Source organism: Amblyomma mixtum, chromosome 6 (genome assembly GCF_055824585.1).
Source record: "Amblyomma mixtum isolate Tamu chromosome 6, ASM5582458v1, whole genome shotgun sequence".
In the NCBI taxonomy this organism is placed as follows: Eukaryota; Metazoa; Arthropoda; class Arachnida; order Ixodida; family Ixodidae; genus Amblyomma; species Amblyomma mixtum.
In genome coordinates this window covers 114,762,618-114,779,136 of record NC_143017.1, presented here as the reverse complement: position 1 = coordinate 114,779,136, position 16,519 = coordinate 114,762,618, and the positions used below count along the sequence as shown (strand labels likewise).

At 46.2% G+C, this 16,519-nt stretch overlaps 1 protein-coding gene across 1 annotated transcript; it reads right to left on the bottom strand.

The window, feature by feature from the left end:
* Nucleotides 1-6,530: 6,530 nt before the first annotated feature.
* On the bottom strand, nucleotides 6,531-15,267 carry LOC149340109 (acetylcholinesterase-1-like). The gene is made up of 3 exons (XM_089548865.1): nucleotides 13,531-15,267; nucleotides 12,411-12,560; nucleotides 6,531-7,631 (listed from the first exon to the last, which is right to left on the bottom strand). The coding sequence occupies exons 1-3, from the start codon at nucleotides 15,132-15,134 to the stop codon at nucleotides 7,439-7,441; spliced, it is 1,947 nt and encodes a 648-aa protein (XP_089404991.1). The 5' UTR covers nucleotides 15,135-15,267; the 3' UTR covers nucleotides 6,531-7,438.
* Between the last annotated feature and the right edge of the window lie 1,252 nt (nucleotides 15,268-16,519).

Below are 16,519 nucleotides of genomic sequence, written 5' to 3'. Positions count from 1 at the left end.
ACCATCACCATCATCAACATCATCATCATCATCATCATCCTTTTATTTTGTGAAACCAATACATGAAAACTTGATTGAATTCATAACCGGCTCGGCTAGTGAAATGTCCAAATACAGGATATTCACACAAGAAATGGCAGACATTACAACTGCATGTACAAAAAGACGAGATACTGCAATCATGGCATTGCAAATATGTAAAGCGCAAACATTCTGAAAAACAAACATATCTGAAATGTAAAAAACCAAACACGAACGTATTTAGCCCCACAGCTCTGGACAGACAAAAAAATGTTTTTCAATAAGGCCGAAAAATTATGTTTGTTTGAGTTTGATGTCATCGGGGGTTTGTTTTCCCAATTTCCCGATGCCTATAAGGCATCGGGAAAAAAACAACACGTTCGAAGGGCCAGGGTTTGAAACGCAGTCTGGGAATTCTATTTAAAATATTTATTTTTTCTACGAGGAGCAGCATGAGAGGATGTGAATGATAAAAGATAAAAAAGAATAAATGTGGACAAAATAACGCTTTCGCGTATTCCTATTCCACTTGCTGCCGCAGTAAAAGTAGATTGCTGCATGCTTTTCTGGCAGATGTAAAGTATCTGCGGTGCATTACTCTGTCAATAAATGACAAAAATAATTTAGGTAGTCTCTACTACACACGCTTTCCAAAAATTCTTATTATGTGATTAAAGAGTTTAGTAGGTAATCAAACAATAAATCGCACCAGTGTTGAAAATGAAGACAGGGTATTAAGTTTCACCAACTCGCTGCCAATGCAAGGCTTGTGATTGGTAAGGTCCCAACCTGCCAGTAATTTCCGACGCCGACGCTGAATTCTAGAATCACCAGCGCCTCCATATGTCCCCTCGCTCACCCAGAATTCACGTTCAACAAAGCCGGTAGCCGAGGCGCTGACGCGACGCCGAAGAAACGCTGCTTAGTGGTTCGGCCTTTACAGCTTTCAGTAAATAACCAACATTTGCGATGCGGCCTGGGGAGGGGCCCTTCTAGCAAGCTCTACGATACCGCTGATGCTGAGCTATACTCTTTACAAGAGTTATTTGATCCAGTGTTAATAACGGCCATCTCGATTTGACTATGGATATTTGCATCCCGTTCCCAGGCATGCTTTTGAACGCGCTCGACATGAGCTCTACAGTTTCGCCACATTTATTGAATTGCTGTTGCCAGGTCCTCTGCTATAAGCTGTTCCACATGCGCCAAATTAAAATCCTTGTTTCTCATGGCTACGTGGCATTTCGCGATGATCCATTCACGGCAGGGTTGAATTCGCAGTGGTATGAGGGCAGTCGTAAGACTTCGTGTCCATTTTGCTCGGCAGAAGAGTCTATACGGTACACAGTGCCTCTGTTGGGCAGGCTCACTCTCTTCGAAAGTTCCAACAACTCGGCCCGGGCAGGACCGCCACGGTGGGGATCGAACCCGCGTCTGCCGGTTGAGCAGTCGAGCATTACTACCACTGAGCCACCGCAGCGGTGCAGTTAAAAGAGCTGAACTTTTTAATTAGCAGAAATATGAAGCATGCTGAGTACTTGCCCTGCTTCCGAAATACCTTGATGGCTTTCAAATACCTTCGATGACAGGGAATGATGTCGCGCTCGATGAGCGCCAGCTTTCGTTTTCTTTTCATACAACTGAAGCCGTTGTCATGCAACAGCCTCTACAGTGTCGTCTTGCTGAGCTGCGGCAGGTCGTCGTCTTCATTAAAGGTGCTGTGAAGAGGAATCTGAACTCGTCTTTTTGCCGCGGGAACTCGATCTACACGTTCCGAGCATTCTTAGAAACTTCGTCTTAGGGCCGTTCCACATGCTGCGAATAGAACGAAAATAGTCGGCCTAGTCGGTGACGCCGCAGTGCGATTTGCGCACAGTGCTTTCACATGCAACGCGTACCCAGCGAATTCGGTCGGAGGGACACGCAAGGTTGCTCGATGTTCGCATAGGCAACCCACGATTAAACGCGACAGAAACGCTGCACGGAATGTGTTGACGATGTTATGACCAGCGTGTTTTTAGATGCAAGGCAATATTTCGTATGTTTTGATTAGAATAAACAGTTTTGCTTACGCTGCGGGAACAGCTCCCACATGACCCCACGCCGAGACGGCGCGTGACGTCACGTCACGTGCAAGCTGTTGCCGCGGCCGGTATCAACGCACGTGCGCTCTCGCTCGCGCGCCTGGAGACCGGTCGTGGCCGCGGCAGCTGCTCCCACGTGACGTCACGTCACGTGCCGTCTCGGCGCTGCGCATTGGTCAGTCGCAGAGCGAACACGCCGACGCTGCGACTGGATTCCAACCGGACGGAACTTGGTCGCAGGGCGTCTGCGGCTAGACCGACGGCCCTCCCCAGTCGCAGACGGACCGAATTCGCAGCGTCGCAGGCGAGAAACGCATGCATGTGAAACGGGCCTTATTGCCCTGTGTGGCCGATTTCCCTAATTAAATCGGATTAACGCCCGGCTCCCGCCTTTATTTTTGAAATTCTCCCCGTACGGTGGGCGGAGTCGACCAACGCGTGGAGTGCCTTTCACCCAGTCCCGTGGCGGCTTGCCGCTCTGCCATCGGCGGAGTAATGCGTAGTAATCCGTAGTAGCAAATAGTCCGCGCCCATTTTTATTTCGGCGGGCTTATTTTGCGGCTATATTATCTGCGAATGAAACTATTTATTCACGGAAACCTAAAAAACAAAATAAAGCGAAAGCAAAGCCTCCACGGAGCTGGCTGAAAGGCACTCCACGCGTTGGTCGACTCCGCCCACCGTACGGGGAGAATTCAAAAAATAAAGGCGGGAACCGGACGTTAATCCGATTTAATTAGGGAAATCGGTCACACAGGGCAATAAGACGAAGTTTCTAAGAATTCTCGGAACGTGTAGACCGAGTTCCCGCGGCAAAAATACGAGTTCAGATTCCTCTTCACTGCACCTTTAACCCCTTTAAAATTTTATGAAACTTTGGTATTTCTTTTTCATATTACCTGCGATGCACCTTCAAACGAACAGCGTGTAACATAGAGCTGTCGTGCTTGACCGAACGCGAGCTTGACAGCGTCACTATGCGAGTCCGTTTCTTCGGTGAGGTCAGTCGTTCGGAGAAACATTTCATTTTGTACTTTGCGACATTGTGCGCGTACACATTCGTATCAGCAATCACAATGCTAAGAATTTCGCGGTCTGTCTTCGCAGGGAAGCATGCCGTTGTCACTTCCCAGAAGTTGATGATAAGTTGCTTGCACTGCCTTCAAATCTTCGCAGAACACATCTTTGAAAACCAGCGAGCAGGCAATGTGCCTCCGGTTGAAGCGGGAGACTCCATTTTAAGGCGACAGCCTTTAATGGCTCATTCTTTCGTCCGTTAACAAAGCGTGTCACACGCATTTAACTCGGGTACTAAAAAGATAGAAAACCAATGGTTGCTTCAGATAAAGGACGAAAAAATGAGCCAAGTTTGATGACTGTAGATTAATTAGTTAATTAATTATAGGTAAAAAAGTCGAAATAGCGCGGACGTCGATATAGCCACGGGAATGGTGTGACGTCACATCCATCGGAAGTCTTCACGGCATAGTGAAAATCATCACAGAATGGTCTGAAAAACGTCGAATTTGTGTCAAATTAAGTGGAAAAATGTGTAATTTAGCATAATTAGCTCTTAAGATCCCCGAAAGATGTATAATTTGGGCATCGATAAAGCCACGGGAACGGTGTGACGTCCCATCCTACAGAAGTCGTCACGGCATAGTGTCCTCGGCTTTCGGCTCTCAACAGTTTAGTTGCCAAAGTGTCCTTCTTATTATCGGCTATCCGGACGCTGTAAAACCTAACACGAATTAAGACGGATACTTAAAGTGACTTTCAATATTGCAGCAGTAAACATACATAAACTTGATAACAATAACTAAATCCTAATTTTTATGTTTGTGTTCACAGCATGTGCAAATTTATTGCTGTCAACAGCCTTGCGCACTAAATTTCTGGTGGCAAAGAGAGCGTTCTAACGCTCCCCAGCCTGGGCACCATTGCAGGCTATGTATGAAACTGAGTCTAGAGCCTAGCGGCATTTCTTCCCTGGCGTGCTTCGCAGCCGAATGCGTTGCGGAAACCAACTGCACTCTAACTTTAACTATAGAAATATATTTCCAGCATACTGGTAACATTATTGGACGCAGTGTGATGAACAGTAGCTTCAAAGCACTGTCCGCCGCGCCTTTGATAAGAAGCAGGTTAGGCCTAGCAACGCCTACTGAGCGGAGCGCTCCCACGCCGGTGGGCGGCATGCCACTGCAAGATGTATCTTGTCGTGTCAACAGCATGGGTGCAAATTACAGCTAAGCTAATATATTGCCATTTTTATATAGCGAATTAAGTATATCCAACTATTTCGCGATCCCCTACGAGTTCGATGCATCCGGGCTCGACTGTAATATCTATGCTGCATTGGAATGCTAGGTTGGCTCTAGAGCCAAATTCAGCTTGCCTAGCCCGTAACCTCGCATCAGTGCCTTGGGAACACGTAGAATTCGAGTTTTATCCGTTTCTTTTTTTTCCTTTTTGGCACTCTAACAGCACTCTATTGGCCCGCTCATGCACTCCTTTGGGACGTGTGCTCCTACACCGAACGTGAGCGATAAGACCGTCGATGCGGTTACCTATTTTATGCGCTCACGCGGAAACCGAAGATCCACTCCATGGAAATCAGGCTGCCCTCACTTCCAGGAAACTTGCATGAAGGGTTGAAAAAAAAATCTGGCACAGTTTGCTGGAACCAAACCAAGAGACTACCAGGAGCTAGCTGGAGTGCTGGCGAATTCGTGCTCTTTCATCTAAATAGTTATATGTATTATGCGAGGTTGAAAACTAGGACATGTGTGTTCTGTCTATATAGTTTCCTATGTTGCATACATCTGCAGGTCACTAGCGCAATTTTACCTTTTGTCTATGCTCACGTGTACAAACTGTGCACTAGGTTGTAATTTTGCGTTCCAGTTTGGCATGGTGGTTAACTGCTTGGCGGCATGGCTACCGTTTTAGAGAATAGTGCTAGACCGTGCTACATACAGGGTGTGACAGCATCCGCGGTGGTTGAGTTAAAACAAAAAAAAATGGCGTTATTGGCATCTAACAACCATACTATCGCAGATTTGTGAAAGACATGAAGGGCAAAACGGCAACACGGACGAGTAAGGGAACAGGACGAGCGCTGCTTACTCGTCCTGTGTTGCCGTTTTGCGCTCTCATGTTTTTCACGAATACGCACCAACAAGCCCAGCTTCAAGTACTTCTTATTGCAGATTTCTTCACCAGTAGCTTTATGGACATTTTAAAATAGGTTTGCATCGTTGGCTTGGCCGGAGCAGTGGGTCGTAGACGAAACCTGTCACGCTTACCTCCTTTTAAAAAAGACGAAAAGTTTCGCCAGGAACGCACAGGGGGTTGTCACGTGATTTAGAGCAGGTAGACGTATTGGCAACTAGGAACCGCTCTCGCTGTAAAATTATGCAGAGCAAACCTACAGTATTCCATGTCATCGCGAAAGTCATGAGTTGAGCTTTAATCACAGGGGAGAGAAAAATATTTCCTCTTCAGCTACAGATTTGTTTCCGATGAAATCAATTGCCACCCGGAGCGTTGCTAGAGCCAGCGCCAAAACAGATTTACCCACTCCTTTGGGCTCATCGCATCTCAACCGATTCACGTCGCTGTGATGCAAGTTCAATCAGTAAACGATTTCTTTTTCTAGGAATTCCTTCCAATACCCTGTTCACTCAACGTGACATGCGATGCTTCGCAGCCTTCAGCTTCCACACAAAAAACTTGTTAGAACTTTTCTACGTCAGAAGCTGCATGGATTTGTGACAACATGGACATTTACCACAACTGCATTAAAGTTATGTCCTCAGTAAAAATGAATTGTTCGGCACTTCGTGAGTATGTTGATGTTCGTTCGGCCCCACAATATGCATTTATTGGGGAGAGAATTGAATTTAAAACTAAATTTTTTTTTTCTTCGCACTACTCAGAAAAAAATTCGTTCTTCAACAGCCAAGAGGACTCCGTGATCACCATTTGGAATTGAACGGCAGTGCAGCCCAGACTCAGAAATCCGCGTAGAATCGGTTTTAACATTATCGCAGATATCACGAGAAAATGTCCGATGGTAGCGATACCTGTATTTCGTTTTTTAATATTTTATAGCTTACAAAAGCTCCGTTTTCACTACTTCGATGCATTTGGGGGAACCACTAAGGTGGCGTGGATTTCAATGTGGGAAAAACTACTAATTAGCCTCCAGCTGGGCAAAGCTTTCTCTTGTTATTGCATGGCTGTGCTCATGTGGGTTCGAATGGGTAGTTTCTCCCTAATCGATGCCGGTGATAGTATTCTGGTTTTTTTTTTTCATTTCAACGCGGGGTTTTCTTGATACAAACCAACTTCAGTTTATCCGGTATTCTAAAAGCGTCGGTGATTATCTGGGCTGAAAGAACAGTGACAGGAAGAATATCATGTCTGTGAAAGCTTGGTACTTTATTGACAACGCCAAAAAAGGACTAGAATTGTAAGCAGCGCTTCAAAGACATGTCCAGAAGCTTCGTACAGATATATCGCCGCATACGCAGATACATTCAGCACTTCCTGCACTTCCGCACGCTAGACACCTGGTATGAAAATCTAAAGCGCTCAGCTTTAGCCCAGATTAACCATGTTCAACTTCTAACGAGGTACACACTAATTGGCACATTTTCTAAATGTGAATAACCACAAGCAGGCCGCATATAATTCTCGACATCAATCTTATGGTTCTATGACTGCAAGCTTGGACTTTATAAATTGATTTCTTGATATTGACGACCATCAGTAGTGAAGATAAAATGCCTAGTAACGCCTAACATTTTTCGCTGTGAACGTAAATATTTTCTGCGGTAATATTCCGGGCTATTGAGGGATTAAAGTGACTTAGCCAATTGCTTGAACAGAGAGACTGTTTCTTGGAGAAATTGACTGTTTCTTCGACGTACTGATCCGCTTCCTCCTCTTGTTAAATCAACCGGGGATACACAGACACAAACGAGATATGACAACCGCGTTCACTAACAAGACAGAGCCCTCTGTTTGGCACCCCTTACGATGGATACGAAGGGTTTCATTCGCCTTCTACTGACGTTGAGTTGTACAGAAATCTCAGCTCTAGATCACTGGTGCATTCTGCACCAGAGCATGAAAAATTCTTTATCATCGAAACGCCTGCAGCTCAGAGGATCCCAGAATCGATCCGGCGAAGTGTCGCTGAGGTTTCGCCTGCGTGGTGGCATGTTAGATGTGAGAGATCGCTAAAGCCTTTCGGGCGTGAAATTAGGCGGTGTGAACATGGCCGCAGGCTTCCTACAGGGCTTGAATTAAAGGAATGACGGTTCCTAACGTACAGCTGAGAGTGCAAAAATGGCCAGAACAACGCCTAGCCAAGAGGAGCGCACGCTGGCAGACGCATGTGAGATGTAATTGCTGCCGACTTCGTTTGTACGCAGTGGTGGTAGCACATCGGCAGCAGGAATTTTCCTGGACGGCGTTGTTTGTTCCTTGTTTCCTGACGCCGTCGTGACGGGAGGGCTGTGAGAGTAAAGAATAAGAACAAAATATGTAAATAAGGTCCACGACCGGGTGTGGATCATATATTTTTTTTCGTTTCCCAAGCATTTCTTTGGGTTTTCCTACTTCCTATGCAGCAGACATTGAATTGCGGAACAATTATGAATGAACAAAGTAGAGACAAGACGGATCTCATCTACCAGCTTTCCTCATCTGCCAGCATTTTGCAAGCCTAGCTTTCTCCTTTGCATTGAAAAAGCAAAACATATTAAACTTCCGCTGCAGGCTCACACATGAGCTAGCATATAAACATATATATAAACATATAAAAGTCACGACTGAAGTCACAACATTGCTTTCACTTCATGCCTGGTTTGCTTAGTCACCCTGTTCAGTAAGAAAGTGGAACGTAGAACATACGACTATAGCTGGGAAAAATAAATGCCTTCTTAGATGGTCCGTACTGAGAACAATGGAGCGCGTGTGGAATAGATCCAAGGTTCCTATATCCACAAAGGCACGCCGCGCTGGAAATATAATACACAGCATCTTGGAAATCGTGAACGCCTACAAGAGAGGCCCACAAGGAAAAGAATGGATGATGTTCAGTACAGGTCTGTGGTACCAGGGCTACTCTACTCTCTTCGCCAACATCCAACCAGGGTCGGTAATTAAAGGACGAATGTTGAGAAAACTGGCACGAAACAAGAGGCAATGCCCTCGTGCTAATCTGTATACGTGTAAAGAACAGTGCGGCTCCCAGTCTAGTTTAGTTCACTACGAGGCAGCTATCACTTTACAAGCAAAGCCATTTACGTAAAGAACACAGAGTATTAGTGAGCTACTGTAGGTATTACTAATTAAGGCACAATAATCAGCACAACAGCAGCTGAGTTTCGAGGTCTGCTATTGTATTTGTTTTTATGTTACTGATCTAAAGAAATTGTGGCCGAAGCGCATTTCTGCTTTAACCTTCTTTTACGGTTTTATAAAGTACCTTTCTTCGCCATATTAATAGCGGTAGAATTTCGATGGAGGCGGAATTCTAGAGGCCCGTGTATTGTGCGATGTCAGTGCACGCTTAAGAACCCCGATGGTCGAAATTTCCAGAGCCCTTCACTACGGCGTCTCTCGTAGCCTGAGTCGCTTTGGGACGTTAAACCTATAGAAACCAAACCAATACGCTAGATGGTTGTGGGATATGTGCCGCTCTGTCTGATGTACGCCCCACCGCCAGCGCACGGTAATGGGTCTCAGAACTTGGTCGTATGGCTGTCGCCATTCACATAAACAGAGAGAATTTCGCTCACGCGGCAGGCATCCAGGATTCAGCCGACAGCTCCCAACCTAATGCACGCGACAATTACTCCTTCATACCTAATCGTTATTTGTTACACAATGTTTTCCGTGGTTTCCCGCCTCACGACGCCGGCTGCCAACCACATTGGTGCTATTAAGGCCACTGCTGTCGGGTAGGCAGCATAACACTTGGTCACGCCGACGCGACCCATTCTAAATGTGTCGAGATAGACAAGTATAAAATGGAAAATTTTTTGTGGAAACGCTGTTATCGTTTTCATCGCAGCAAAGCACCAGTTTCTGGTTCTGCAGACAAGTGCCAGTTGAGGCGTATATTACTACTTCAGAACTTACTCTATTTTATGATTGCACTCCCAGAATGAAATGAAAGAGAAGCAGGACAGTTCGAACGTAAACAAAAGATTGAGGAGATTCCATTTAGGGGAGATAAAATACTTGTGTGGTAAGGATCAGTTTTAAAATACGATGACCGGTTGGTCCTCAAAAGATACAACGAGCGCCGTTTTTATTATTTTCCAGTCATCATTTTATTGTTTTTTACTTTCATGTTCGATTCTTCGTGTTTGATTTGTCCCCGACACTCCTTCATTTTTTACGTTAGTGCTAAGGAGTTCGTAACCTTTTATGTGCAGTGCAGAAATAACTATTCAGTTCTTAATGCGCATTTTGTTTGCCTTGGACAGTTTTTTGCCGTTCAGCTTTTGGAACTCCAATACACCTTGCTCTTGCCTTAAGCGATTTCATCAAGTTGTTTTTCTCTTCCATGCTCATGAATGATGCACGAACGCAAAGTGTTGATCACACCACTAATGAAGTAATGAGGGAAAATAAAAGTGACGGCGCCTTCTTTTGAGGATGGAATATTTATAGGGGAAAGCCCATTGGTCACAGTGCCAAGTTGTCCGCGCTGGATGAACGTGCTCTCCATAATTATTGCGTTGCCCCGATGAGGGCGTCGTAACTACTGCCATGAAACCATGAGCGCTTGTTATTCACGTCTTGGAAAGCTGCTTTCCGCAAAACATCGTTCCGGTTTTTTTTTCCTTAGATCAGACGCGTGATAGGCGAAAGAGGCCTGCATAGGGTGTCGAGGAGGCAATCCAGTTAGTTATGCGTGAACGAAATATCAAACGAAAAAGTGTCTGCTTCCAACCTATTTCTCCTTATTATCTGGCGGCGCCTTAGACACTGTACACTTTTGAGGCAGCACGTGCATGTGCAGGCGTTCGAAGAAATTTAAATCTTATGGTAAGAGTGTTCACTTCCATTTGGACGTCTGTACAAGTCATAGCTTTGGTTTGGTTTGGTTTGGTTTGGTTTATTGGGGTTTAACGTCCCAAAGCAACTTAGGCTATGAGAGACGCCGTAGTGAAGGGCTCCGGAAATTTCGATCACCTGGGGTTCTTTAACATGCACTGACATCGCACAGTACACGGGCCTCTAGAATTTCGCCTTCATCGAAATTCAGCCGCCGCGGCCGGGATCGAACGCGCGTCTTTCGGGTCAGCAGCCGAACACCATAACCACTGAGCCACCGTGGCGGGGCAAGTCATAGCTTTGCCATCGACCACTGGTAGCATTGTCGCATATAGCATGTGCAGGCGTTCGAAGAAATTTAAATCTTATGGTAAGAGTGTTCACTTCCATTTGGACGTCTGTACAAGTCATAGCTTTGCCATCGACCACTGGTAGCATTGTCGCATATAGCATGTGCAGGCGTTCGAAGAAATTTAAATCTTATGGTAAGAGTGTTCACTTCCATTTGGACGTCTGTACAAGTCATAGCTTTGCCATCGACCACTGGTAGCATTGTCGCATATAGCATGTGCAGGCGTTCGAAGAAATTTAAATCTTATGGTAAGAGTGTTCACTTCCATTTGGACGTCTGTACAAGTCATAGCTTTGCCATCGACCACTGGTAGCATTGTCGCATATAGCATGTGCACGTTCGAAGAAATTTAAATCTTATGGTAAGAGTGTTCACTTCCATTTGGACGTCTGTACAAGTCATAGCTTTGCCATCGACCACTGGTAGCATTGTCGCATATAGCATGTGCAGGCGTTCGAAGAAATTTAAATCTTATGGTAAGAGTGCTCACTTCCATTTGGACGTCTGTACAAGTCATAGCTTTGCCATCGACCACTGGTAGCATTGTCGCATATAGCATGTGCAGGCGTTCGAAGAAATTTAAATCTTATGGTAAGAGTGTTCACTTCCATTTGGACGTCTGTACAAGTCATAGCTTTGCCATCGACCACTGGTAGCATTGTCGCATATAGCATGTGCAGGCGTTCGAAGAAATTTAAATCTTATGGTAAGAGTGTTCACTTCCATTTGGACGTCTGTACAAGTCATAGCTTTGCCATCGACCACTGGTAGCATTGTCGCATATAGCATGTGCAGACGTTCGAAGAAATTTAAATCTTATGGTAAGAGTGTTCACTTCCATTTGGACGTCTGTACAAGTCATAGCTTTGCCATCGACCACTGGTAGCATTGTCGCATATAACGGCGTACACATGCAAACTGCTGACAGCAAGCCTACCATCCGATTCCACGACTGCCTGCTCAAGAAGTGAAGTTTTCAATGGTTGCGGAAAAAATAACCGACGTATTTTGCCAGTACTCACATATAAGGCGCGAACCTGGGACAAAAAATGTTATGTATGTGAGAAAAGGCATCTCAGAGAAGATTATAAAAAGGAAATATATGCCCAACGTTGAGAGATAAAAAGAAAGCATCAAGGATAAAAGAATGCGAGCGCATGATACGCTACCTGACTTTTAAGCACAAGTAATGGATATTGGTAAAGTACACAATGCGTTGAGCTAATGATGAGTAGTCACTAAGGGGAACCTATTGATCACGAATGCATGGGAGGCCGCCGCGGTGGCTAAGTGATTATGGCGCTCGGCTGCTGAACCGAAAGACGCGGATTCGATCCCGGCCGCGGCGGTCGAATTTCGATGGAGGCGAAATGCTAGAAACCCTTGTTCTGTGCTATGTCAGTGCATGTTAAAAAACTTCAGGTTTCAAAATTTCCGGAGCCCTTCACTACGGCGTGCCTCATCGCTTGAGTTGCTTTGGGACGTTAAGCCCTCATAAACTGAACTAAGCTAAACTAAACTAAACTAAACTGGGATGCATGGAAGATGTAGTTAAGGGTAGCAGGTAGTCAGATAGATGGAATAACGTAGCAAATCTGATGAAAATGGCTGCTGCTGTCGCAGCACAGAGGCAATGAGAGATCTTTATGGAAGGTCTTTGCCCTGCGGTCAAAAAAAAATTTGGTTGCTAGTAGAACACCCTGCATAAAAGGGACGGCTACGCGAATGCTGGGGAACGAAGTTATGACAGATAGCGGTGAAAAATGTGCAGACACGGCGGAAGGAGAGCGGAGAAAGCGGGCACGGGGAACCGGTAACGGTGTACCGGAACTTTAACCGTACAATGTATTTTATCCGCCAGTACCACTCACCGTCTCAGGAGGAAGGGCCTCCACAGGTCGCAGAAGTTATTTCTCTTTTCAAAACCCACGGTGTAGTTATGAGGCCGGAGGTAGATGTACTGCTGTTTGTCCTTAGAGTACAGCGGCCAGTCGGCGCCCGACACCGGCACGGTTGGTTTCCTGAGAACAAATTCGATAGCACATTCAAGAAGATCTAATTGATTTTACCTACCAACGCTTACATCAGTTTGTTAACGGCAGCTATGATCTGGGCCAGCTTCCAGGGTGCCTGCTCTTCTTCAAGTGGCATTTAGCACATTTTTAGCTCTAGATTCCACAGACAAAAAAGAAACGTAAGTTTTCTTTTGAACGATCTTAAACATGAAGGAATAACTGCGTAGATAACACCGTTTTACCACCGAGCAGATTCCAGTGTCTTATCAGCGTGCACCAGTTTTAGCAGGTGCAGGTGCTATATTGCGTCGAGGACAACGTTTTGTAGCTGGCACAATTTGCTGCATTATTGTGCTGTGTCGTGTTGAGTTTTATGGCACATAACGTGCTGCATTGCTTGGAATGTGGCTTTACTACTTCACACCGCGACAGCAAAGCAAAAGTTAAAATGGCGTGGTGAATAAACAGCGCAAGGTACAGCGGCAATAAGAAACTAACCCGTCTACTCTCTTTTATTAAAGTGGCGATAACTTGTCGAATCTAACCGTCAGAGTTATAAGGAGTACACTTTTTTATGTTGCGCTAAATAAGGTCCTAGAATCTACTCATTTCTTCGGCATTACAGAGGCGTTGCGCATAACAGCAAAGTACAACCCAGAGCCCTGAGATCTCATTTTTGTAAAACGTGGAGAACCATGGGAAGACCTCCGCACTTCGAATGAATGCTTTTAAAGGAATTTTTTATCGAATGCCGTTGCGGCTTAGGATTATCATTTAAGTTTATTATTTTTATTAGCAAGGACAGTCACATATTCCTATAAAAGAACCCAAGGCAAAGTCTAGCATCTATTGCGTCTAACCAGTGAAGACGCTTTTAATTAAAGAAAGGCACGTTCGGGTAAGGTGCGGCTGACGCGGTACATGTGTACAGCTGCGACAAAAAAAAAACTGCATTTTCCAGCAACAATACACTTACCCTGTTTTTACGTAGTTCGAAATCGTAGTGACTAGCTCCTTCATGAAGCCTTCTTCCTCTCCCGTGTAATGCGTCATATTCAGCTCCTCTTTAAGGGTGTGCCAAAGCTGTGGCCGATGCTTCTTTTCATCCCTGAGGAACGGCAGCGCACCCGTGGCGAAGAAGAGGTCTTCTCCGTGGAAGACGCCTACCCAGTCCGGCCACACGTTAAACGAAGACTTGTGCGCGTAAAGGTACCTGTACGTCTTGATTCCCTGAGAAGATGCCTTGTCGGCGAAGAAGACAATCGGACAGTAGAACCCACCGTCTCCTATTATGTCGCTGAAAATCGAATGAACTTCTTCCCGGGTGTGATGCGTAGTGTAGTCTCCGAAGTAGTGCTTGACAATCACTCTCGCAGCTGAGATAGGCAAGTTGAACAGCGTACTGACGCCCAACGTCACAATGAGCCTGTAGTCGCCGTCCAGAGAAAACGCGGCTCCGCCAACTTTATCCGTAAGTTTGGCGATGTTGTACACAAACACGGAGCCCTCATTAGCAACTGTTCCCAGGAACACTTCCTTCGCAGATATTTTGTCGGCCGCATTCGCGAGCATTGGGTCTATCGGGAGATAGTCGTCGCCGTTCACGGGTGGAAAGATTTGATCCTGAATGCGTTCTTTCGCAAGCCTATCGTATATTTCGCGAGCGTCCGCCTTCTTCAGGCAAGCTATAGACTCTTTGAGCTGGTTATCAAGGCTCCTTGTACTGTCGTAGCAACCAGCGCCTCCCGCCACTGCTATGAACTTTCCTGAGCCTTTGTACGGCTCCCCTACAATCATAGACATTGTAGACCCGCTCTGAAGAAAGATCCTCTTGAAGAGGTCATTACCTTGGGGAGATATTGAGTGCAGAGCGACGGATATAGCGCCGGCGCTTTGACCACCGAGCGTAACGTCGGCTGGGTTCCCTCCGAAAGCGCCGATGTTTTTCTGCACCCACTGTAAGGCCAAGTGCTGGTCCCAGAGGCCCCAATTACCCGGGAACTCCTTTGTGCCGGCTGTTAGAAAACCGAAGATGCTCACTCGATAATTGAAGCCAACTGCAATCACATTCGACAGCGATACGAAGTTGGACAAGTCGTGGACGAAAAGCGTCGAGTCGCCCCACTGGAATCCGCCGCCGTGAATGAAAACAAGCACCGGAAGATCAGGCCTGCACCGCTCGGAGCCACCGCACGCCGACGCGGGCCTCCAGACGTTGATGTAGAGGCAGTCCTCTGAAGCGAACGAGTTGTCGATCTTCGTATCGAGCACGAAGGGAAAGTCAAGCTGCATGCACGGGCTCGGCTTCCTCGTGGCGTCGTACGTGCCATTCCATGGCTTCGGGGGCTGAGGCTTTTCGAAGCGGAGGTCCCCTACGGGGGGCATAGCGTACGGTATTCCGAGAAAGCTGTCCACTCCATGACCGCTGAGGATTTCGCGTCGGCCTGCGACAAGCCCGTCAGTAATCCGAACGACGGGGGAAGCTACAGTGCCGTCGGCTACTTCGTTTACATTCGCCCAACACAACCACGAGGCGCATAATAAGACGACTGTCAGCAGAGCTGTTTGCGGCGGCGCCATGGTGTGACGGACCGGCAACAATCGCTATGAGCTACTGCGCCGACTTCACGCGGCGAGTTATAGCGTTCCCCTTTCCACGATGATTCGCGAGCTTCGAAGCGAGACGAACGCCGGGCGGTGAGAGGGAAAGTACCCTTGCTAAATTTCTTTTTTCTCTCTCTGACTAGCTCCATGTTCCCCAACCGAACGGGTTTCAGGTCTACTGATCCTCCTGCCCTTCAGAGGGGGAACATAATTCCTTTCACCCAGGCTTCTACTTGAAAGGTTATAGGCGTGCTTGATCGCTATACTAGGTGGCAAAGAACTCACAAGAAGGAATGTCATATTTTTATTTTCGTCTAGGCCAGCTAACAAAGAGCTCCTGCCCTCTACTGTGACGATTCACTTGGCAATGGTTCAAAGTCGATGTGTGCGTCAGACACACCCTTTCTCTTGGGCCGCACGCGGCAGGGTAAGCGAAATTAGCCCGCCGTGGAGCTTGTTTTGTGTGGCGAAATTTCCAAGAAGCAGTAAAAAAATTCCCCTCGTTTTTTTTTCTTTTTGTTTATACATGCCCTGCGAGTATCTCACTGTGCCCAATGTTCCGTTTCAACATATGAAACTGGCAGGTGCTTTGCGCACTCACACGATTCCAGAGCAATATAAAAAAAAGACAGGAGTTGTTTACGCGATGCCTCGAGGGTGTACCTGCTTCTTGGCAGCGTCGTCACCTGGGACGTTCCGCGAGCTTCTGAAAATGTATGAGAATTAGGTAATACTGCGACAAGGTTTTGAGAAAAGCAAGACCACAATACTGAATTGAATTCATGACGCTTGGCAGGGTCAAAACACGCATGATTTTTTAAAAAAAAGAAAAGCTCACGGATATCGGGATTCTCATTATACGAACGTAGATACTGTCGCGAGCGAGGACATCTAAACACTTCACAATGATCTATTTCATCGTTTGGTCCAATTAGGCAGACCGAAAATCCGATAATCATATTTTTTGTTATAAATAATACCGGAAGTCTATTGGCAGCCAAGGCAGAAGAGAACACAATGTGTGGAAAGGCAACTTGTTCAACTGTTGTACCTCACGTTTAACGAGCAAAAAGTGATACAAAATAAATAGTTCTAAAAAAACGAGCAATTTTGGAATGTCCGCTTTTTCTTACAGTTATTAACTGGCGAAACGATTAGACCGGCCTTAGAATGCCATCGCCCTTTCCCCTGATCAACGTTTTCCGCACGTGGCTGTTAGCTCGTGACAGAAGCTTTCAGGAACTTCGATGTGCAAAGCTAAATAACGCACTAATTGAGGGGCCCTGCCGCCAAGGTCGTACTATGAAAAGCGAGAGCGTCGACTTGCTTGGCCGCAAAACTTCCTCGTCTTGTTATTTCTG

Bases quoted from the DNA above. Each gene is read 5' to 3' on its own strand.
- LOC149340109 (XM_089548865.1), bottom strand. From the start codon at position 15,134: ATGGCGCCGCCGCAAACAGCTCTGCTGACAGTCGTCTTATTATGCGCC. The intron at 12,561-13,530 runs GTAAGTGTATTG...ATTTGTTCTCAG, and splicing joins TCGAACTACGTAAAAACAGG to GAAACCAACCGTGCCGGTGT. The intron at 7,632-12,410 runs GTGAGTGGTACT...TTACTCTCACAG, and splicing joins AGGCCCTTCCTCCTGAGACG to CCCTCCCGTCACGACGGCGT.